This window comes from Ornithorhynchus anatinus, chromosome 7 (genome assembly GCF_004115215.2).
Source record: "Ornithorhynchus anatinus isolate Pmale09 chromosome 7, mOrnAna1.pri.v4, whole genome shotgun sequence".
Lineage (NCBI taxonomy): Eukaryota > Metazoa > Chordata > Mammalia > Monotremata > Ornithorhynchidae > Ornithorhynchus > Ornithorhynchus anatinus.
The window spans coordinates 18,869,877-18,887,859 of record NC_041734.1 but is presented as its reverse complement, the minus strand read 5'-3'; the positions used below and the strand labels follow the sequence as shown (position 1 = coordinate 18,887,859).

General features: G+C 50.4%; 1 protein-coding gene across 1 annotated transcript in view; it reads left to right on the top strand.

The window, feature by feature from the left end:
• Positions 1–16,212, top strand: part of TAF4B (TATA-box binding protein associated factor 4b) — a 70,570-nt gene extending 54,358 nt beyond the window's left edge. Inside the window, exon 15 of the mRNA XM_029069950.2 lies at positions 14,371–16,212. Within this exon, the coding sequence (XP_028925783.1) occupies positions 14,371–14,538 (168 nt within the window). The 3' untranslated portion in view covers positions 14,539–16,212. The remainder of the gene's footprint in view (positions 1–14,370) is intronic.
• The last annotated feature ends 1,771 nt before the right edge of the window (positions 16,213–17,983 follow it).

Sequence of the window (17,983 nt, the reverse complement as noted above, 5' to 3'; positions counted from 1 at the left end):
GTGTCTGTCAGATTCCCGCTCCCGGGATAGATAATTCCCGTTCCCCGGGAGATTGCACGGCTGCTATGGGGCAGCAAAGCTTTAAGCTTTTAACCTCCTCTCTCAGGCAGGGCTTCTCTGGAGTGGTCTGTGTTGTGGCTCTTATCTGGTGATCCTACTGGGTTTAGCTCCTGGTAAAGGGCAGAGGGAGGGGGAAAAAGATGGGGGGGAGTGGGAAACGGGGAGACAATCTCTCTTTCTTTCTCTTTCTCCTCCCACCCTCTCATGTGGCAGGTGGAAAGTCCTCAGTAAGAGTCCAAGTGTGACCAGACAGTCCCTGACTTAATAATAATAATAATAATGTTGGTATTTGTTAAGCGCTTACTATGTGCAGAGCACTGTTCTAAGCGCTGGGGTAGACACAGGGGAATCAGGTTGTCCCACGTGGGGCTCACAGTCTTAATCCCCATTTTACAGATGAGGGAACTGAGGCACAGAGAAGTTATGTGACTTGCCCACAGTCACACAGCTGACAAGTGGCAGAGCTGGGATTCGAACTCATGAGCCCTGACTCCAAAGCCCGGGCTCTTTCCACTGCGCCACGCTGCTTCTCTGAGTGACTTGAGTGACTTGAGTGAGGTTGATGTTTTAAGGGGCCCATGGTAGTGGGAGTTGCTTGCTTGGATGTTGTTATTGGTCAGTTTCCCAGCAGCATTCCAGAGAGGGGTTGAACAGCATTCTTAGGAAGGGAGAGAAAGGGGCAACTTGCTGAGCCCTTACCTGGTCCGACCCAGAAAAACGCACCTCCCAGTCGGTGAACTCAGGGGGCATGGCCAAGGCCTTTTGTGTCTTAATCAAAAAAATGTGCACGAAGTGTCGGAGCGAGACCGAGTGTGGACACACTGCTAAGTTGTAGTGACTGGAACGGGTACTTTTAAGTCTTTTGGCTCACCTCTGTCCGTGGGCCTGAGACAGGCAGGCACGGGCCATTAGGTGGCACCCGTTTGGGGACAAGAGTTTACTTTTCCACCCAATTTGATGACCCGACGGGCAAAGGAAGAAGGGAAAGAGCCGCCCTGGATAGTAATGAGAAAAGACTTAATGCCTGACTCTGGCATTAAGGACCGGAGAACTTAGTCTTACACATCCCCACCTCCTCCTTGGAATCTTCCCGTCTAACATCCGGTTAGTCTGAGCGACGCCTTAACTCACCACAACTACCCATCCTCATGAATGGGTAGTTATGGCATCAGCTGCTAGCCGGATGGAATCCTTGTGGTGTGGCTTAGTGTTCTTTAATGGTACTTGCTAAGCACTAAGCGATGGGGTAGAGTCAAAAGTAAGATCCCCGGGATGACCTAGGACCGAAGGGCCCTTAGTCGGCATTGCCTGCTTTGTCCCCCCTCAGATACGGTCGCCGGTTGTCTTCGGGTGCCGATGATGTATCTTTTGTGTTACCTGTTTTTCTCTGTTGCTTCCCGTCCTCGTCTTCCTTCTGCTATTATCTTTGAGCAGTTTCAGGGCTCCTGAGCATCTCCGTCAGGCATACGGGGTTAGGAGAGGAGAAAAACGCCAGCCTTTGGGTCCTGTCATCCTGATCTCGGTCGGCAAGGTGGCAGCAACAGAACAGTGTTCTAGACTAGAAGCTGAAGACTGACACCCAGTACTCTATATGGTACAGTGAGGCCAGGAAGCAGGATAATAGTAATAATAATTGTGGTATTTGTTAAGCACTTATCAGGTGCCAGGCACTGTCCTAAGCATTGGGCTAAATAGGTAATCGGTTCAGACACAGTCCCTGTCCCTCATAGCTGTCACAGTCTTCATCCCCATTTTACAGATGAGGTAACTGAGGAGAGCCTCCTCCCGTTCCTTCCTTCCCCGTATCTACCTGTGGACACTGGTTATTTCCGTGACAGGTCCACGTTCTCACATCCTTTCACCATGTCCTATCCCAGTCGGGTCATAGAAACACATGTGCTCTAGAGGAACTGGGTGAGCCAGGGTCATTGGATTATTTTTCTTTTTTTTTTTTTTTAAAAAAAAAAAGATGAATTTTTGTGGGGACGTAAAAACTCAACAAGATAAATGCAAAGGGAGCAAAGAAAAGAAAAAGCTGAGAATGCCATGGCTGTAAAATTCTACAAATGTGTGGAAAAAGCATTAACGTTGACGATGAGAGAGTTGCTTGGATTGGCACAATGGGAGGAAAATGGGCTGAAAGAAAACTTGGCTTGCCAAGAAAAGCCGCCTCAACTGTGCCACTAAATTATGGAATAATTTCCCAGGGAAAGAAGTCAATCTGCCTGTCAGCGTAGACCATCAGTGGTGTTTATTGAGCACTTTGTGCAGAGCACTGTACTAAGTGCTTAGGGAGTGCAGTCCAGCAGAACTAGCAGGTGCGTTCCCTCCCCATAACGAACTTACAATCTGGAGGGACAGACAGGTATTAATATTTATTCATATTTATGTCTGTCTCCCCCTCTACATTGTATGCTTGTTACGGGCAGGGAATGCATCTGCTAATTCTGTTTTGTACTCTTCCCTCGGGTTTAGTACAGTACTCCGCACATAATAAGCACTCAAATACAATTGATTAATATGAATAAGTAATTTTAAAACCTCCTTCACTTTAAGCCTCCTAGGGTGCCATGGGGCCGGAAAGCCATTTTCTAGAGTCCAGACTCGATCAGTAGCCATGGCGTTGTAGCCTCTGTTCCCCCAGTTACCTGCACTGCCACTTCCCAGAGTTTCTCCTCGATACCTCTACAGAAAACATGCTTCTTCCAAGACGCAGGCAGGGCCTATCACTTCAGTCCCAGCGTGAAAAGCAAACGCTCCTTCCCCTGCAGCGGCTGCCACCTTTTTTGCAGGAGAATCCTCCTAGGAAGTGAAATGTGGACTGACCAGCAACCCCATTGCTGGCCCCGATCCCTCCGGCCCAAGGGCTCTTGTCTTCAGTGGTCCCCGGGTGCTTGGAGCCCACGCTCAGTCACCCTCTTGCACCTCCACCCACTTGGGATGGAAGGGTTCATCTTCCATCCCAAACGTTTCCTTCCTCTTGTCATGCCTCACCCCCGTCCCCAATGAGCAACTGGGGAAAGTTCATCCTTAGGTCTAGCCGAACCCCACTTGATCCTGCCCATCTCTTTTGGCTGCTCCACATCCGGGGATTTGGAGACTGCTGGGCCTCTCACATCAGCCTGGGGATGGCGGCGAGAGGTGGGAGAGAGAGATGGTTCTGTCTGAAGAGAGGTGAGCACCCAGTCCAGAGGAAAGCTAGTGATTTTCTGGGGCCTCTCAGTCTGGTTTTAGTTTGTCCTGCTTTGGGGGAGCCCTAGTAGCCCCAGGCTCACAGGTTCAATCAACCAATGGTATTTATTGAGCATTTATGGGGTGCAGAGCATGGTAGAAGTGTTTGGGAGAAGACAGTCAAATAGAGTTGGTAAACACGGGCCCTGCCCACAAGGAGCTGGCAATCTAGTGGGAGATACAGACATTTAAGCACATGACAGGGGAAGTGACAGTGTGTAAGGATAAAGACATAATTTGGGGGTGAAGCAGAGTGAATATCCAAGGGCTTGGGTGCACAGACCTAGGCGATGCAGAAGGGGGGGAAGAAAGGGTGGAGAGATGAGGTGAGCCGGGGAAGGCTTTCTGAAGGCGACGCAATTTTAGTAGGGCTCTGATGTGAAGATGTGAATGCTTTTGTGCCAGGTACTGTTGTAAGTGCTGGGGTATATGAGGTATACAAGGATTGGACACAATCTCTCCCCCACATGGGGTTCACAGTCTTAATCTCCATTTTAAGATGAGGTAACTGAGGCATAGAGAAGTGAGCTGACTTGCCCAGGGTCACACAGCAAACAGGTAGGGGAGGTGGGATTAGAACCCAGGTCCTTCTGACTCCCAGGCTAGTGCTCTATCCAATAGGCTATGCTGCTTCTTTGCTTTCCTTAGATCCTTTGCATGTAAGAAAATCCAACCATTTTAGGGTGCTTCCTCTGTATAGACAGTGTAATTCATTGCCCTGATATAGCTCTTTCCACCTTGCGATGAGCTGAAAATTACTTTCTTCATCCGGGAAAGACGTTTTGCAATTTAAATGACTAATTGCATCGTACCTTTAGGCTGAACATATTGGTAACACGAAGACGCTGATGATATGTGAAGGGTCAAAAGATTTGTCATTTGGTTGAGGATAACATGCTGAAAATGAAGTGGCGAAGAGCCAGGAAATTCAGCTTAACAATTGTCTATTAACTAATGTGACATATTTATACAGTATTTCCTTAAGGTATAGTTTAAGGATGAAGTCATAGGAAGTGACATACTTCTGGATGAGGGAGATAATAGGAGACTTAGAATGACGACAATTACCTAGCGAATTGTTTGTTTCTAATCAATCATATTGAGCATTTTCTACGTGCAGAGCATTGTACTAAGCACCTGGGAGACTACAATATGACTGAGTAGGTAGACACGTTCCCTTGCTCATAGCGGGCTTACAGAAGTAAAACTCATTGCTGCCGTTGTTGGACAGAAGTAGTCGCAGCAAGAGATTACTTCTGCCATGACTCAGAACTCGTGACCTAGTGGATAGACCATGGGCCTGGGAGTCAGAAAGACTTGGGTTCTAATCCCAGCTCCGCCACATGTCTGCTGTGTGACCTTGGGCAGGGAACTCGTCTACCAAATCTCTCAGGTGCTTAGTACAGGTCTCTGCAAGCAGTCATTACTTAGTAAATACCATCGATGGATTGCCTTTTCATTGCGATAATTGGGAAAGTTGGAGAAACTGCTGGTTTTGGCAGTGCAGGACAATGAGGATGGTAGCTGTGGCATGGGCTAAGTGCTTGCTATGTGCCTTCAATAAGACTTGGAGGGAGTGAGGGAAGTAATCGTTCCCCTCTTCTTCCCCCTTCCACCCTGCGCCATTTTCCAGGTGAGGGAACTGGGGCGCAGAGAAAGTAAGTGACTTGGCTGAGGTCACCTAGCAGGCAAGCGGCCAAACCTCGACCCGAATGGGGCCGTCTTGCCTCCTGGCCCGTGGTCTTGCCGCTGGGCCTGGCTGGCTCCCAGCCCGGGCTGCGGTCGGGCACCTGACCTCCTCGAGACAGAGGCAGCACCTCGCATGCCCCGTGCTTGCGGGGCAAAGCGGCTCAGCCCCTTTGCCCTCCTCACCTCGGCAGGCCTTTCCCCTCCACGCCCTGTTGTCCGGCCACTTTCCAGGGGGCTGCAACTGCTTGGTAGCCCCAGGCCTCGTGGTTCCCCCTGCTTTCTGATTCTGGGCGGGGAGTGGAACGTGGCAGTTGGCAGGGTGACATTTCCCCCTGTAGGTCACTGGCCACCATGTGTGCAGGCTGTGGAAGGAATATACCCATCTCAGCCCCAGTTTGGCTCATCAGTCATTTTTAGTCTTTTTTTTTTTAAAAGGTACCTGCTAATTCTGTCATATTGTACTCTCCCAAGCACTTAGTACAGTGCTCTGCACATAGTAAGCCTAAAATAAATATAATAATAATAATGTTGGTATTTGTTAAGCGCTTACTATGTGCAGAGCACTGTTCTAAGCGCTGGGGTAAACACAGGGGAATCAGGTTGTCCCACGTGGGGCTCACAGTCTTAATCCCCATTTTACAGATGAGGGAACTGAGGCACAGAGAAGTTAAGTGACTTGCCCAGAGTCACACAGCTGACAAGTACTTAAATATGATTATTTAAGTACTTACTATGTGCCAGGCAGTGTACTCAGCACTGGGGTCCTATGTGGGGCTCAGCTTTACACCCCATTTTACAGATGAGGAAACCGAAGCTCAGAGAAGTGGTTATTTACCTAAGGTCACACAGCAGATGAGTGGTGGAGCTGGGATTAGAACTCCGGTCCTCCTGACTCCCAGGCCCGTGATCTACCAGCGAGGCCATGCTGCTCCTCGTTTCCTCATCTCTGCTTTGTGGGGGGGAACAGAGCCTTCCTGGCATCGTAGCTTTAATTCGCCCAGAAGGTCCAACAGTTGCTACCGTGGAGGAAGCAGAGGGTGCAGTGGGCTTTAGAGAGATCACGTGACTGGGATTCAAGGGACCTGGGTTCTAATTCCGGCTCCTCCGCTTGCCTGCTCCATGACACCTGGCGAGTCCCTGACATTCTGTGTGCCCCAGTGACCTCACCTGTAAAATGGGTTTTAAATCCCCATTTTTCCTCCCTCTTAGACTAGTAACCCCACGTGGGACAGGGACTGTCAGATCTGATAGCGTTTTATGTACTCCAGTGTTTAGCGCGGTGCTTCCCCGCGAACAAATACCAATCACCACCATTGTCATTTGCCGGGGGACCCCGTTTCCCGGAGTTTTCAAAAGGCGGGTGGGCAGTCAGCTCGGTCGTGCCAGGAGGGGAAGAAGAGAAGGCAGAGCCTCGGTGGCTCGCCGGCTCGGTTGGGTCTCGTTGCTTTCAGGATGGAAGCAGGGTTGGGCCTTAAAGCCCAGCTTTAGCTTAGGAGAGGTAAAGGCAGAAGGATGTGTTGTCCTCCTTTCTGTGATGTCTAAACCGAGTTTAAAGCAGCATGGCTTAATGGAAAGAGCATGGGCTGGGGAGTTAAAGGACGTGGGTTCTAATCCCTCCTCCGCCACTTGTCTGCTATGTGACCTTGGGCAAGCCACTGCACTTCTCTGTGCCTCAGTTACCTCACCTGGAAAAGGGGGATTAAGACTGTGAGCCCCACGTGGAACAACCTGATTACCTTGTAACTACCCCAGCGCGTAGAACAGTGCATGGCACATAGGAAATGCTTAACAAATACCATAGTAATAGTAATAAATATGCACGACAGATCACATTTATTGAGCACTTACCATGTGCAGACCACTGTCCTAAGCGCTTGGGAGAGTACAATATAACAGACACATTCCCTGCCCACAATGACATATTTGGATCTGTACCCCTTGGGCGCTTGGTTTTTGCCCCAAAGAACTTATGTCCATATTCCTGATTGATTTCTTTATCTTAATATCTGTCTTCCCATCTAGACTAAGCTCGTGGGAAGGAATGTTACTTACCAGTTGTGTACTAGAGAGAAGCAGTGTGGTCTGGTGGTTAGAGCTCAGGCCTGGGAGTCAGAAAGACATGGGTTCTCCTCCTGGCTCCAGTGTGGCTCAGTGGAAAGAGCCCGGGCTTGGGAGTCAGAGATCATGGGGTTCGAATCCCGGCTCTGCCATTTGTCAGCTGTGTGACTGTGGGTAAGTCACTTAACTTCTCTGTGCCTCATTTACCTCATCTGTAAAATGGGGATTAACTGTGAGCCTCACGTGGGACAACCTGATGACCCTGTATCTCTCCCAGCACTTAGAACAGTGCTCTGCACATAGTAAGCACTTAACAAATACTAACATTATTACTATGAGAAGCAGCGTGGCTCAGTGGAAAGAGCCCGGGCTTGGGAGTCAGAGGTCATAGGTTCTAATCCCAGCTCTGCTGCTTGTCAGCTGTGTGACTTTGGGCAAGTGACTTAACTTCTCTGGGCCTCAGTTACCTCATCTGTGAAATGGGGATGAAGACTGTGAGCCCCACGTGGGACAACCTGATCACCTTGTATCCCCCCAGTGCTTAGAACAGTGCGTTGCCCATAGTAAGCGCTTAACAAATACCAACATTATTATTATTCTCTGCTGTGTGACCTTGGGCAAGTCACTTCACTTCTTTCTCTGTGCCTCCGTTACCTCGTCTATAAAATGGCAATTAAGGCTATGAACCCCATGTGGGACAGAGACTATGTCCAACCAGATTAGCTTTTATCTACCCCAGTGGTTAGAACAGTGCAGCACATAGTAAGGACTTAATAAATGCCATAAAATTATACACTCTCAAGCACTTAGTACAGTGCACTGCACATCGTAAGCACTCAATTCATAATAACAATAATAATAAATGTCACTGATTGGATCTGTATCCTTGGGCACTTGGTATTCACCCCACAGCACTTTTCCATAACTTATTTATATTAATGTCTGTCTCTAGACTGTAAAGAGCTGACAATCTTCTGGAGATAAATGGCTGCATTGTCAAATGCCCTTTAAAAGTGGATGAAATGATGTGAAAAACCCTAAGTGCTCACATGTCCATTCCCACTCACTCCCCCACCCGTCAAACAGGTTTCCTTTTTGCCGGTTCCCTTGGTCATTTGGATGTGGATGGACCTTGTCGTCAGCCCTTTTAAAGATTTTTGATACCTTCGAAGGATATGACCTGCTCTCCCGGGTCTATCTAGCTGGGGTAGAGACTAGCTAATTGGGTCATAGACAGGCTCTGTCCCACGTGGGGCTCACAGCCTTAATCGCCATCCTACAGATGAGGTAACTGAGGGACAGAGAAGTTACTTGCCCAAGGTCACACAGCGGGCAAGTGGCGGAGCCATGATGAAAACCCAGGATTTTGTGACTCCCAGGCCCGATAGATCAGTGGTATTTATTGAGCACTTACTGTGTGTAGGATCAAAATGACAAGCTTCAGGAAATTTCCCTTCCTAGTGCTCCAGGGTGGGTGGGGTGGGGGTGGGGGTCACCAGCATCATCTAATCAACCAATCAGTGGTATTTATTGAGCACTAAGTGTATGCAGAGCACTATACTAAATGCTTGGGAGAGTACAATATCTTTACTCCGAGAAGGACAGAGTCCAATCAGTCCATCAATGATATTTACTGAGTGCCAACTGTGCACAACACTGGACTAAGCACTTGGAACAGAATAACTATATAACGGACATGTACCCTACCCACACCGAGCAGCCAGTCTAGAGGGGCCCGGCCCCTGCTGGGGTCAGAGTAGAGGGTGCTCTACACTCTCTAAGCGCTCAATAAGTACAGCTGAATAAATGAACCTTTGCAATGTAAAGATAGCATCCATGCGTTCTGTTTCTCCAGCCCCTGAGCTGAGATTAGAACCCAGAGTTCAGACCCCTGGGGCCCCCCGGCCTCCTGCGCCTCTCTCTGTTGCCACTGCCGGACCCCCTCATCCAGATGCTGAATTTCCAAAGGCTGAAGGATTGTGGTCCAGGTGGGTCTCTGACCCAGTTACGTCTCTTTCCATCCCCATCCCCCGCCAGTTCATTTATTCAGCCGTATTTGAGCGCTTAGAGTGTGCAGAGCACCCTCTACTCCGACCCCAGCGGGGCCGGCTCTCTCTAGACTGGCTGCTCGGTGTGGGCAGGGAACGTGGCTGTTATATTGTTATACTGTCCCAAGCGCTTAGTCCAGTGCTGTGCACACAGTCGGCGCTCAGTAAATACCATTGATGGATTGATCGGACTCTGTCCTGCTCGGACGACTGAACCACTGCTAAGGGGCCAGCAGAGGGCGCTGCCCCACGAGACTAAGTAGCCTCGGCTCCAGTGGCAGCGCCCCAGAGCGGGCGCCCAACTGACAGTCAAATCAGTGGTATTTATTGAGCGCTTCACCCCTGCGGAGTGCTGTATTGAGCACGTGGGAGACTACAATACATCACAATTGGCAATGCTTCCCTCCTGAAGAATGCCAGTTAATGTTGGTATTTGTTAAGCGCTTACTAGGTGCAGAGCACTGTTCTAAGCGCTGGGGTAGATATAGGGTAATCAGGTTGTCCCACGTGAGGCTCACAGTTAATCCCCATTTTACAGATGAGGTAACTGAGGCACCGAGAAGTGAAGTGACTTGCCCACAGTCACACAGCTGACAAGTGACAGAGCTGGGAGTTGAACCCATGACCTCTGACTCCGAAGCCCAGGCGCTTTCCACTGAGCCACGCTGCTTCACCCCCACACTGGGGCCCCATCCTCTGAAACCACCCCCAACTCTGAAAACACGGGTGATAAAAGATGTCACCAAAAGTTGCCAGGGAGGCTGTCGCCTCTGCAGACTCGCAGCACGCGGTTGAGTTCCGTTGTCGCATTAGACCCCCACAGCCCCCCTCAATTCTTAAGCCTGTGGGCCTAGGAACCCCCCAAATGGAGGAAGCTCCAAGAAAGCAGGCAGCCAGCCCTGCTTCTCTGCAACGGCCTGGGCTTTGACCTTTCGGACCCCCGGGAATGCGTATATCTTTGCCTAGGGTTAATGGGGCTTGGGGTGGGTACCAGTGTTGGCCAGGGTCAGCTGAGGACTAGCAACAGAGATGTGTAGGTGGCAGAATCGATCGGTGGAATTTGTTGAGCGCTTACTGTGTGTCCGGTACCGTACTAGATGCTTGGGGGAGTACAATACAACAGAGTTGGGAGATGCATTCCCTGCCCACAAGGAGCTTACAGTTATGGGGACCCGGCATTTGGACCGCTGCGGAAGCCTTTTATGGTGCACGGAAAAAGATGACCGAAAAATAAGGTTCAGAAAATGCAAGGGGAGGAAGAGAGCGTTTGGGGAAAGCAGGCCAATGGGGCGAATCGCTCAGTCCCGCTTTTGCTAGGATGAGCCCGCCTCCCCAAGGTTGCCACTTACAGAAACCCAGTCATCCGCTCTGTTACCTGAATTCATTCATTCATTCCATAGTATTTATCGAGTGCTTACTATGTGCAGAGCACTGTATTAAGCGCTTGGAATGAACAAGTTGGCAACAGATAGACAGTCCCTGCCGTTTGACGGGCTTACAGTCTAATCGGGGGAGACAGACAGACAAGACGACAAGGGCAATAAATAGAGTCAAGGGGAAGAACATCTTGTAAAAACAATGGCAACTAAATAGAATCAAGGCGATGTACATTTCATTAACAAAATAAATAGAGTAATGAAAATATATACAGTTGAGCAGACGAGTACGGTGCTGAGGGGATGGGAAGGGAGAGGGGGAGGAGCAGAGGGAAACGGGGGGAAAAGAATCCACCAAACAATTTTTTTATGGTTATTTACGGTCATCGTATGTGCTGAGCACTGTAAGAAACACTGGATTAGATCCAAGATAAAGAAATCGGACACGTTCCCTGTCCGTCCACGGGGCTCAGAGTCGAAGCAGGGAGGAAGAATGAGTATTGATACCCCAATAGAATAGTATTGTGTTAAGTGACTCACGCAATGTTACACAGCAGGCAAGTGGTGGAGCCGGGATTAGAACCCAGGCCCTCCAAGTTCCAGGCCCGGCCTCTTTCCACTAGGACACGCTGCTTCTCCGACTGTGGCCGGGGCCTCTTGGGATTCACCTTCCCAGAGGGGCCTAGTGTCCCGCGGGATTTGATTGATTCTCACATTTGCCTTGGGGCTTCAGCTGCCTCCTCGTGGAGTGACCTCCTTTCCAGCCCCGGGTTGTCGGAGCCGCTGCCCTGCCGAGCACATGCTCTCTGGCTCGCCCGCTCCTGCAGCGTCCGCCACATCCATCAGCAGTTGGTCCTGTGACAGACTTGAACCAAGACCCCCTCCAAGCCTTACCCAGAATGGCTGAAACCTCTCTGCTGGTTGAGGTCCTTTTCCCGAGCTGTTTTCCCAACCAGAATGTTTTAAATAAGCGTGGCCTAGTGGATAGAACCCAGGTCTGTGAGTCAGAAGGATCTAGGTTCTAATCCCGACTCCGCCACCTGTCTGCTGGGTGACTGTGGGCAAGGCACTTCTCTTTGCGTCAGTCACCTCATCTATAAAATGGGAAACAAGACTGTGAGTCCCCTGTGGGGCAGGGACTGTGTCCAACCTTATGTCGACCCCAGAACTTAAAACAGTACCTGGAACATAGTAAGCACTTAACAAATGTCAGAAAGAACAACCAGAGAGAAAAAAAGACCTAATTAGCATGAGCCAATTGGCTCGAGACTGGAAGCTCCTTGTGAAGCAGGGCATGTGTCTACCAACTCTCTCTCTCGGCTACCCTCTGGACAGCATGTGAAAAAGGCAGAGGTAGTATTTCATGATATTTTATGGTATTTAAGCTCTTCATATGTGCCAGTCACTGTACTAAGCACTGGGGTACAGTGCTCTGTACTCAGTAAGCTCTCAAATACAATGTATTGATTGCCCATATTGCGCGCCCCCCTCCCCCCCCCCCCCATCTCTTTCACACTCTCTCCTGCCTGGAACTCCCTCCCCATTCACATTTGACAGTCCACTGCTCTCCCTGTGTTCCGAACCCTTTTGAAATTACATCTCCCCAATTTCATTTGACCCCTCCCCCCCCCCCCCCCCCCCCCCATCCTTATTTCCCATCCCGGGCCAGAACTTTGAAGAGGAGGGTTTTGCCAGGAAACAAGACCTCCGCCTTTTCCATATGTTGTCCAGTGGGTAGCCAGGCCAAGTGGGAAGCAGCATGGCCTAGTGGAAAGAGCAGTCTCGGGAGTCCGAAGATCTGGGTTTTAGTCCCGGCTCTGCCACCTGTCTGCTATGCAACGTTGGACAGATCCCTTCACTTCTCAGAGAAGCAACATGGCCCAGTGGTAAGAGCACAGGCTTGGAGGTCAGAGGTCGTGGGGTCTAATCTTGGCTCTGCCACTTGTCTGCTTTGTGACCTTGGGTAAGTCACTTCACTGGGCCTCAGTTACCTCATCTGTAAAATGGGGATTGAGACTGTGAGCCTCATAATAATAATAATAATGTTGGTATTTGTTAAGCGCTTACTATGTGCAGAGCACTGTTCTAAGCGCTGGGGTAGATACAGCGTAATCAGGTTGTCCCACCTGAGGCTCACAGTTAATCCCCATTTTACAGATGAGGGAGCTGAGGCACAGAGAAGTGAAGTGACTTGCCCACAGTCACACAGCTGACAGGTGGCAGAGCTGGGATTCGAACCCATGACCGCTGACTCCAAAGCCCAGGCTCTTTCCACTGAGCCACGCTGCTTCCCATAACTGTGTCCAACTTGATTAACTTGTATCTACCCAGTCCTTAGTGTTAAATTAACCTCTATCTACCCCAATGCCTAGAATGCTGTTTGACACATAGTGAGTGCTTAACCATAAAAAAAAGTGGCCGCCTTGTGTTGGCTTCACCCATCGGAGGGGTCCCCGCAACCGTGCCAGCCCTGCTTGTGAGGGTCGGAGGGTAACTATTTACGACTCTAATCTCCCCTCCGAGTCCTCTCTTCCTCCCTGCCATGCCGGTGGTGCTCACACCAGCAGAGAAGTACCAAACTCCAGAGCTTGGCTCCATCAAGAAGCTCGAGTACCGCCAGCTGAACACTGTACAATTGTTTGTTAGAAACATTACCTGCCCACCAGGAGCTTACAATCAAAGCAGCATAGGGTGGTGGATAGACCATGGGCCTGGGGGTCAGAAGGTCATGGGTTCTGATCCTGGCTCTGCCACTTGTGTACTGTGACCTTGGGCAAGTCACTTCACTTCTCTGGGCCTCAGTTACCTCATCTGTAAAATGGGGATTGAGACTATGAGCCCCACATGGGACAGGGACTGTGTCCATTGTGATTTGCTTGTATCCTCCCCGCACTTAGCACAGCGTGGCATAGTGGCAAGATCACGGGTTTGGGATTCAGAGGACATGGGTTCTCATCCCGACTCTGCCATTCATCTGCTGTGTGACCTTGGGCAAGTCACTTCACTTCTCTTTGCCTCAGCTACATCATCTGTAAAATGAGGATTAAGACAGTGAGCCCCATTTGGGACAACCTGATTACCTTGTGTCTACACCAATGCTTAGAACAGTGCCTCGCACACTGCACTTAACAAATACCATCATTATTATTATTATTATTACAGTGCCTGGCACATAGTAAGTGCGTAACAAATACCGTCATGTTTATTATTAGAGGGGAGATAGGTTTTAGAATAAATCCCATATATGTACACAAGTGCCACAAGGCTAAGTTTGAGGTGAATATCAAATGTTCAAAGGGGTCAGATCCTAGTGTTTAGGCAACATGGAAGGAGGGGTGGGGGCACGCTATCTGCCACCCTCCCCCTCTCCCCCTCTCCCCCGCCATCCCAGGAGGGACACCCTGAATCCTGGCTCTGACGCTTTCAGGAAGGAAGGGTGTTCAGCTGCATCGTACCGGTTTGTCATTCTGACTCATCCCGGTGGCCACACGATCTTCGGTCCCCTCCGTCCTCCCCACCATATCCAAAGCCACAGCTCCACCTGAGGGAATGGTGCCCATCCCAGCGCTCACGAAGCCTCCGCTCACCTGCCCGAAGACTGCCGGCGGTGCAGGACTGTGGATGGCCAGCTCAGGCGTGAGACGGCTCGATCTACCGGCCCACCTCACTCCTGCTTAGTACACAGCCACGCCCTCTCCCTCCCCTTCCTGGCCTACCACTTTTAGACAGCCTCTGGCCCGGTCATCTCCCCGGTGACTCGGAAAGCTAGACAACAGAGGTCAGGAGAGGGGTGATGTGGTAACAGCCCATCGGGATTTGTGGGAAAAGCTGGCTTCTGAGACATTGCATCTTTAACCAGTGTCCTCTCTATGTGTCTCGTTTTTTTTGTTTTGTTTTGTTCTGTTTAGTGCTCAAATGGCACCATGCTCAGCTCCGGGCTGTCCGGCGGGACGGTTGTCAAACATTTGCATCGTCCGAGAGTGACACGAGTCTGTCTCAGGGACCTGATCTTCTGCATGGAGCAAGAGAAGGAGACCAAGCACTCCTTAGCCTTGTACCAAGCTTTACTGAAGTGAGCCTGGACCCCCACCGTCATCCCCAGCCCCACTCGGGCTGGCCCCTTCCAAAGACTCGGCCGACCCCAGGAGCCTGGCCGCCCTGCTCTGCCCTGAAGTGGCCAGGTGTGGGGTAGCCGGGCCCCTAGAAAGATCCTTCGGCTACTCAGACCGGGGTGCGTATTAGATGGCGGACTCGGCACGTTTTGGATGTCGGAGCCCGAGATCGCGTCATCGAGGCTTCCTGTCGGTGAGGAAGTGGCGTGCCCCCTCGGTCTCCCTGTCTGGGGGACTTCCCTCGGGCCGATCACCAAGCTTTAGGTTACCGCCTGCTTCGCGCTTCCCAAACCGCCTTCGCCCGGGGCGTGCGTGGCACCTTCCTCCAGTTCAGCTTTCGAGGGGAGTGCTTAGCGTACCAGATGTCTTTAACCCCCAGATCGCCCAGAATCGATCTTTCAGTGCTGAGCCCAGCCCGGGAACTGCATCACAGGTTGGGTTGAGGGGAGGGGCTCTCGGGGGGGCAGTCGAAACAGGCGAGCGAGGTTCCCTTTGGAGCCACTCGCCCCTCCCGAGTCCTTCCACGACCGACAAGGCCTGAGGAGTCAACCTCGGTCCCGGTAGCCGGGACGTGGGAGCCGTGAAGGTTCCTCATGGCGTGAGGCGCGGCACGCTGGGAGAGATGGTGCCATAGAGCCGGACCGACAGAGAAGAGGAGGATGGAATAACAGCGGCGTGGGAAACTGCCGGAGTGGAGCACGGGGAATCCAGAGCGGCCTGCATGTTTTGCGCCCAGGATAGGGTGGGTTAAAATTCATCCGCCAGATGAAAAATGTGCCTGGAAAGACGGCACCCTTCTGAGGAGGAAATGGGCCTGCAGGATGAATAGTTTCCTCTTCGGGCCGCGCCTTGACGCTTCCCTCAGCAGCTGCCTGGAATCAGCATCGGTGATGGGGCACTCTGGGGCGGTCAGAGCCACTTGATTATTTTTTTTTTTTTTTATTTTTCCCCTCCGCGGACTACAACCCAGAAACACGGTTTCGACGTCTCTGGGCCTCTGCGGTGGGTTTGAAGCCTCCTTGTCCAGCAGATGAGGGTAGCTGCAGCCAAAGTCCTCTCCTCTCCTGTCCCCGCAACTCCCCCAACCTTTTTCCAACCAAACCCTCAATCCACTGGACCCCCGTGGCATGAGGCTACTGGCCCCTCTGCCAGGGAAAGCAATAGCAGGGAAGGCCTGGAATTACCCCTTATGTGGAGAATGGGCTTCCCCAAAAGCTTGAAGAGGAGGGGAGCACTCGTTAGCTCAAGGAGCCTATTTTTATATATGATGCAAAAAGCTTACTCTTAACCCAATCCTCCCCGACTGGAACATGCAGCCGTAGACCGCGGCAATCTTCCGATCAGTCCCTTTTTTTGGTTTTCTTTTGTTTCAGAAATTATTAGATAAAGAAGCCAATACCGGCATGCTGTATGAGACTGAAATGAATGTGTAGAAAAGGGTCGAGTTGGACTGGGGCCTGTGTTGGCAGGATTCCGACACCACCCAAGCAAAGTTATTTTCTATATCGAAATGCTTACCTTTTACTTTATTCGTAAAAGTACGGCATTTTTTTCCATATTTGTGTACCATGTCTTATTGACCAGATGTTTAAAATTATTTTAAATATGTCATTAAAGGAATTATTTTATTAGAAACGAGCCCAGAGTGGACCCCGTGACTGACTCCGTGGAACCCCCTCGCCCTCATCCCGGCCCACGCGCCCCCCGGAAAATTGGAGCCTCCCTTTTTCGAAGGGTCAGCCAGTCAGTCGTATTTATTTTGTGCTTACTGTGTGCTGGGCACTGCACTGAGTACTTAAGAGAGTACAGTAAAACAATATAGCAGATACGTTCCATGCCCACAGCAAGCTTAGGTCCAGAGAGGGAGACAGACGTTAGTATAAATAAATAAAATTAAAGATGTGTGTGTAAGTGCTGGGAGGGAGGGAGAATGAATAAAGGCAGCAAGCCAGGGTGACAGAGGGGTGGAAGAAGAGGAAAGGAGGGCTTAGGGAAGACCTCTTGGAAGAGATGTGCCTTCAATATTGCTTCAGTAAGGGGGGAGGATAGTTGTCGGATATGAAGAGAGAGGGTATTCCGGGCCAGAGGCGGGATGTGGGCGAGAGGTCAATGGTAAGACAGGTGAGATTGAGGGTTGGTCTGCCTTGAACCTCAAAATAGCAGGGTGACTGGGGCCCAACTGCACCAATTCTCGGCTCTCAATTTCCAGAGTGGTTTTGATTTAGACATTGGTGGCTGAGAAGCTCCCCAAGTGCATATCTTTGGGGGTTGCTGGGGGGAGAGGGGAGTCAACATCTGTGGGTGAAGAGCAGGGAACCCCTTGCCTTCAGACCAGGTTCTGGCTTAACTGGAAAGGGTGGGGACCTCTCGTCATCAATTGATAGACTCAGCTGAAAGCGTACTGTGTGCAGATCACTGTACTAAAGCACTTGGGAGATACCTCTCTGCCCTCAAGGAATTTGCAATCTGACGGGGGAGACAGATGGGCCTTAGAAGAGATTCCAGACAGAAGGATCCATTATCGTATTTACTCATGTAATTGTCCCACTGTAATTTCGGCAACCCAAAAGAGGAGAGGGGCTACGTGGGGAATTGTCTAGCAATAAGGGGAGTGGGGAAAATGGAAAAGAAGAAAGATAAGAGGGCATTTGAGATTGTGCCTCTTTTGCTCTCTCCCAAGAGCTGCCTAAAAGTCACTCGGTGACTTAATTTCTTCCTTCTCTCCCTACTGCAGAGTTCATAATCCCTATCTGTGACGCTCTGACCTTATTTCTCTTTATACCCCTTGTGTGTTGCTATTAATGCTTGCAAAACTAATCTTATTTTCTCAAATTGGAGGGAGAAGACGAGAAGTATGAAGTGGAGACAATCATGAGCATGAATGAGATACCTCTCCTGTAACTTGGTTTTAGTTTTTTATTATTTTCTCTCTCTGCCTTTGCCAACTTCCCCTCTCCCTCCAGATCAAGGGACACAGGTTTGTTTTATTTCTTTTAACCACACATGAGTTGTCTCGGGACTATGTTGGACCAAGGCCTTTCTGGCTGAGGGTTGTTTGTCCTCTGATATCTGATATCCTCTGTCTGCTTTTGGATGGTATTAGGAACTAACCGTTTCACCAGTCTGAACTTCCGATAACCACTGGAGCCCGCGAGCCCTGGTGACTTCTCAAAAGTTGGAAACGCATATCCTGTTCTTTTTGGGCATCTGTTAGTCACCCTCTTTCCAGGGCTGCTCAAGCCCTAGGCTAAACCGGTCACAGAGAATGATTCCCGTAGGACCGTTCATGTCTTTCTCAGGCTCAGGGGCCTCTGATCTGTTGGCCTCTGTGTTTCCGACTCTCCCTAAACCTGCTTCTCAAGTCTTCCTGGGTCCCAGTTGTCTCCTCATTGCCTGGAAAATGCCAAGG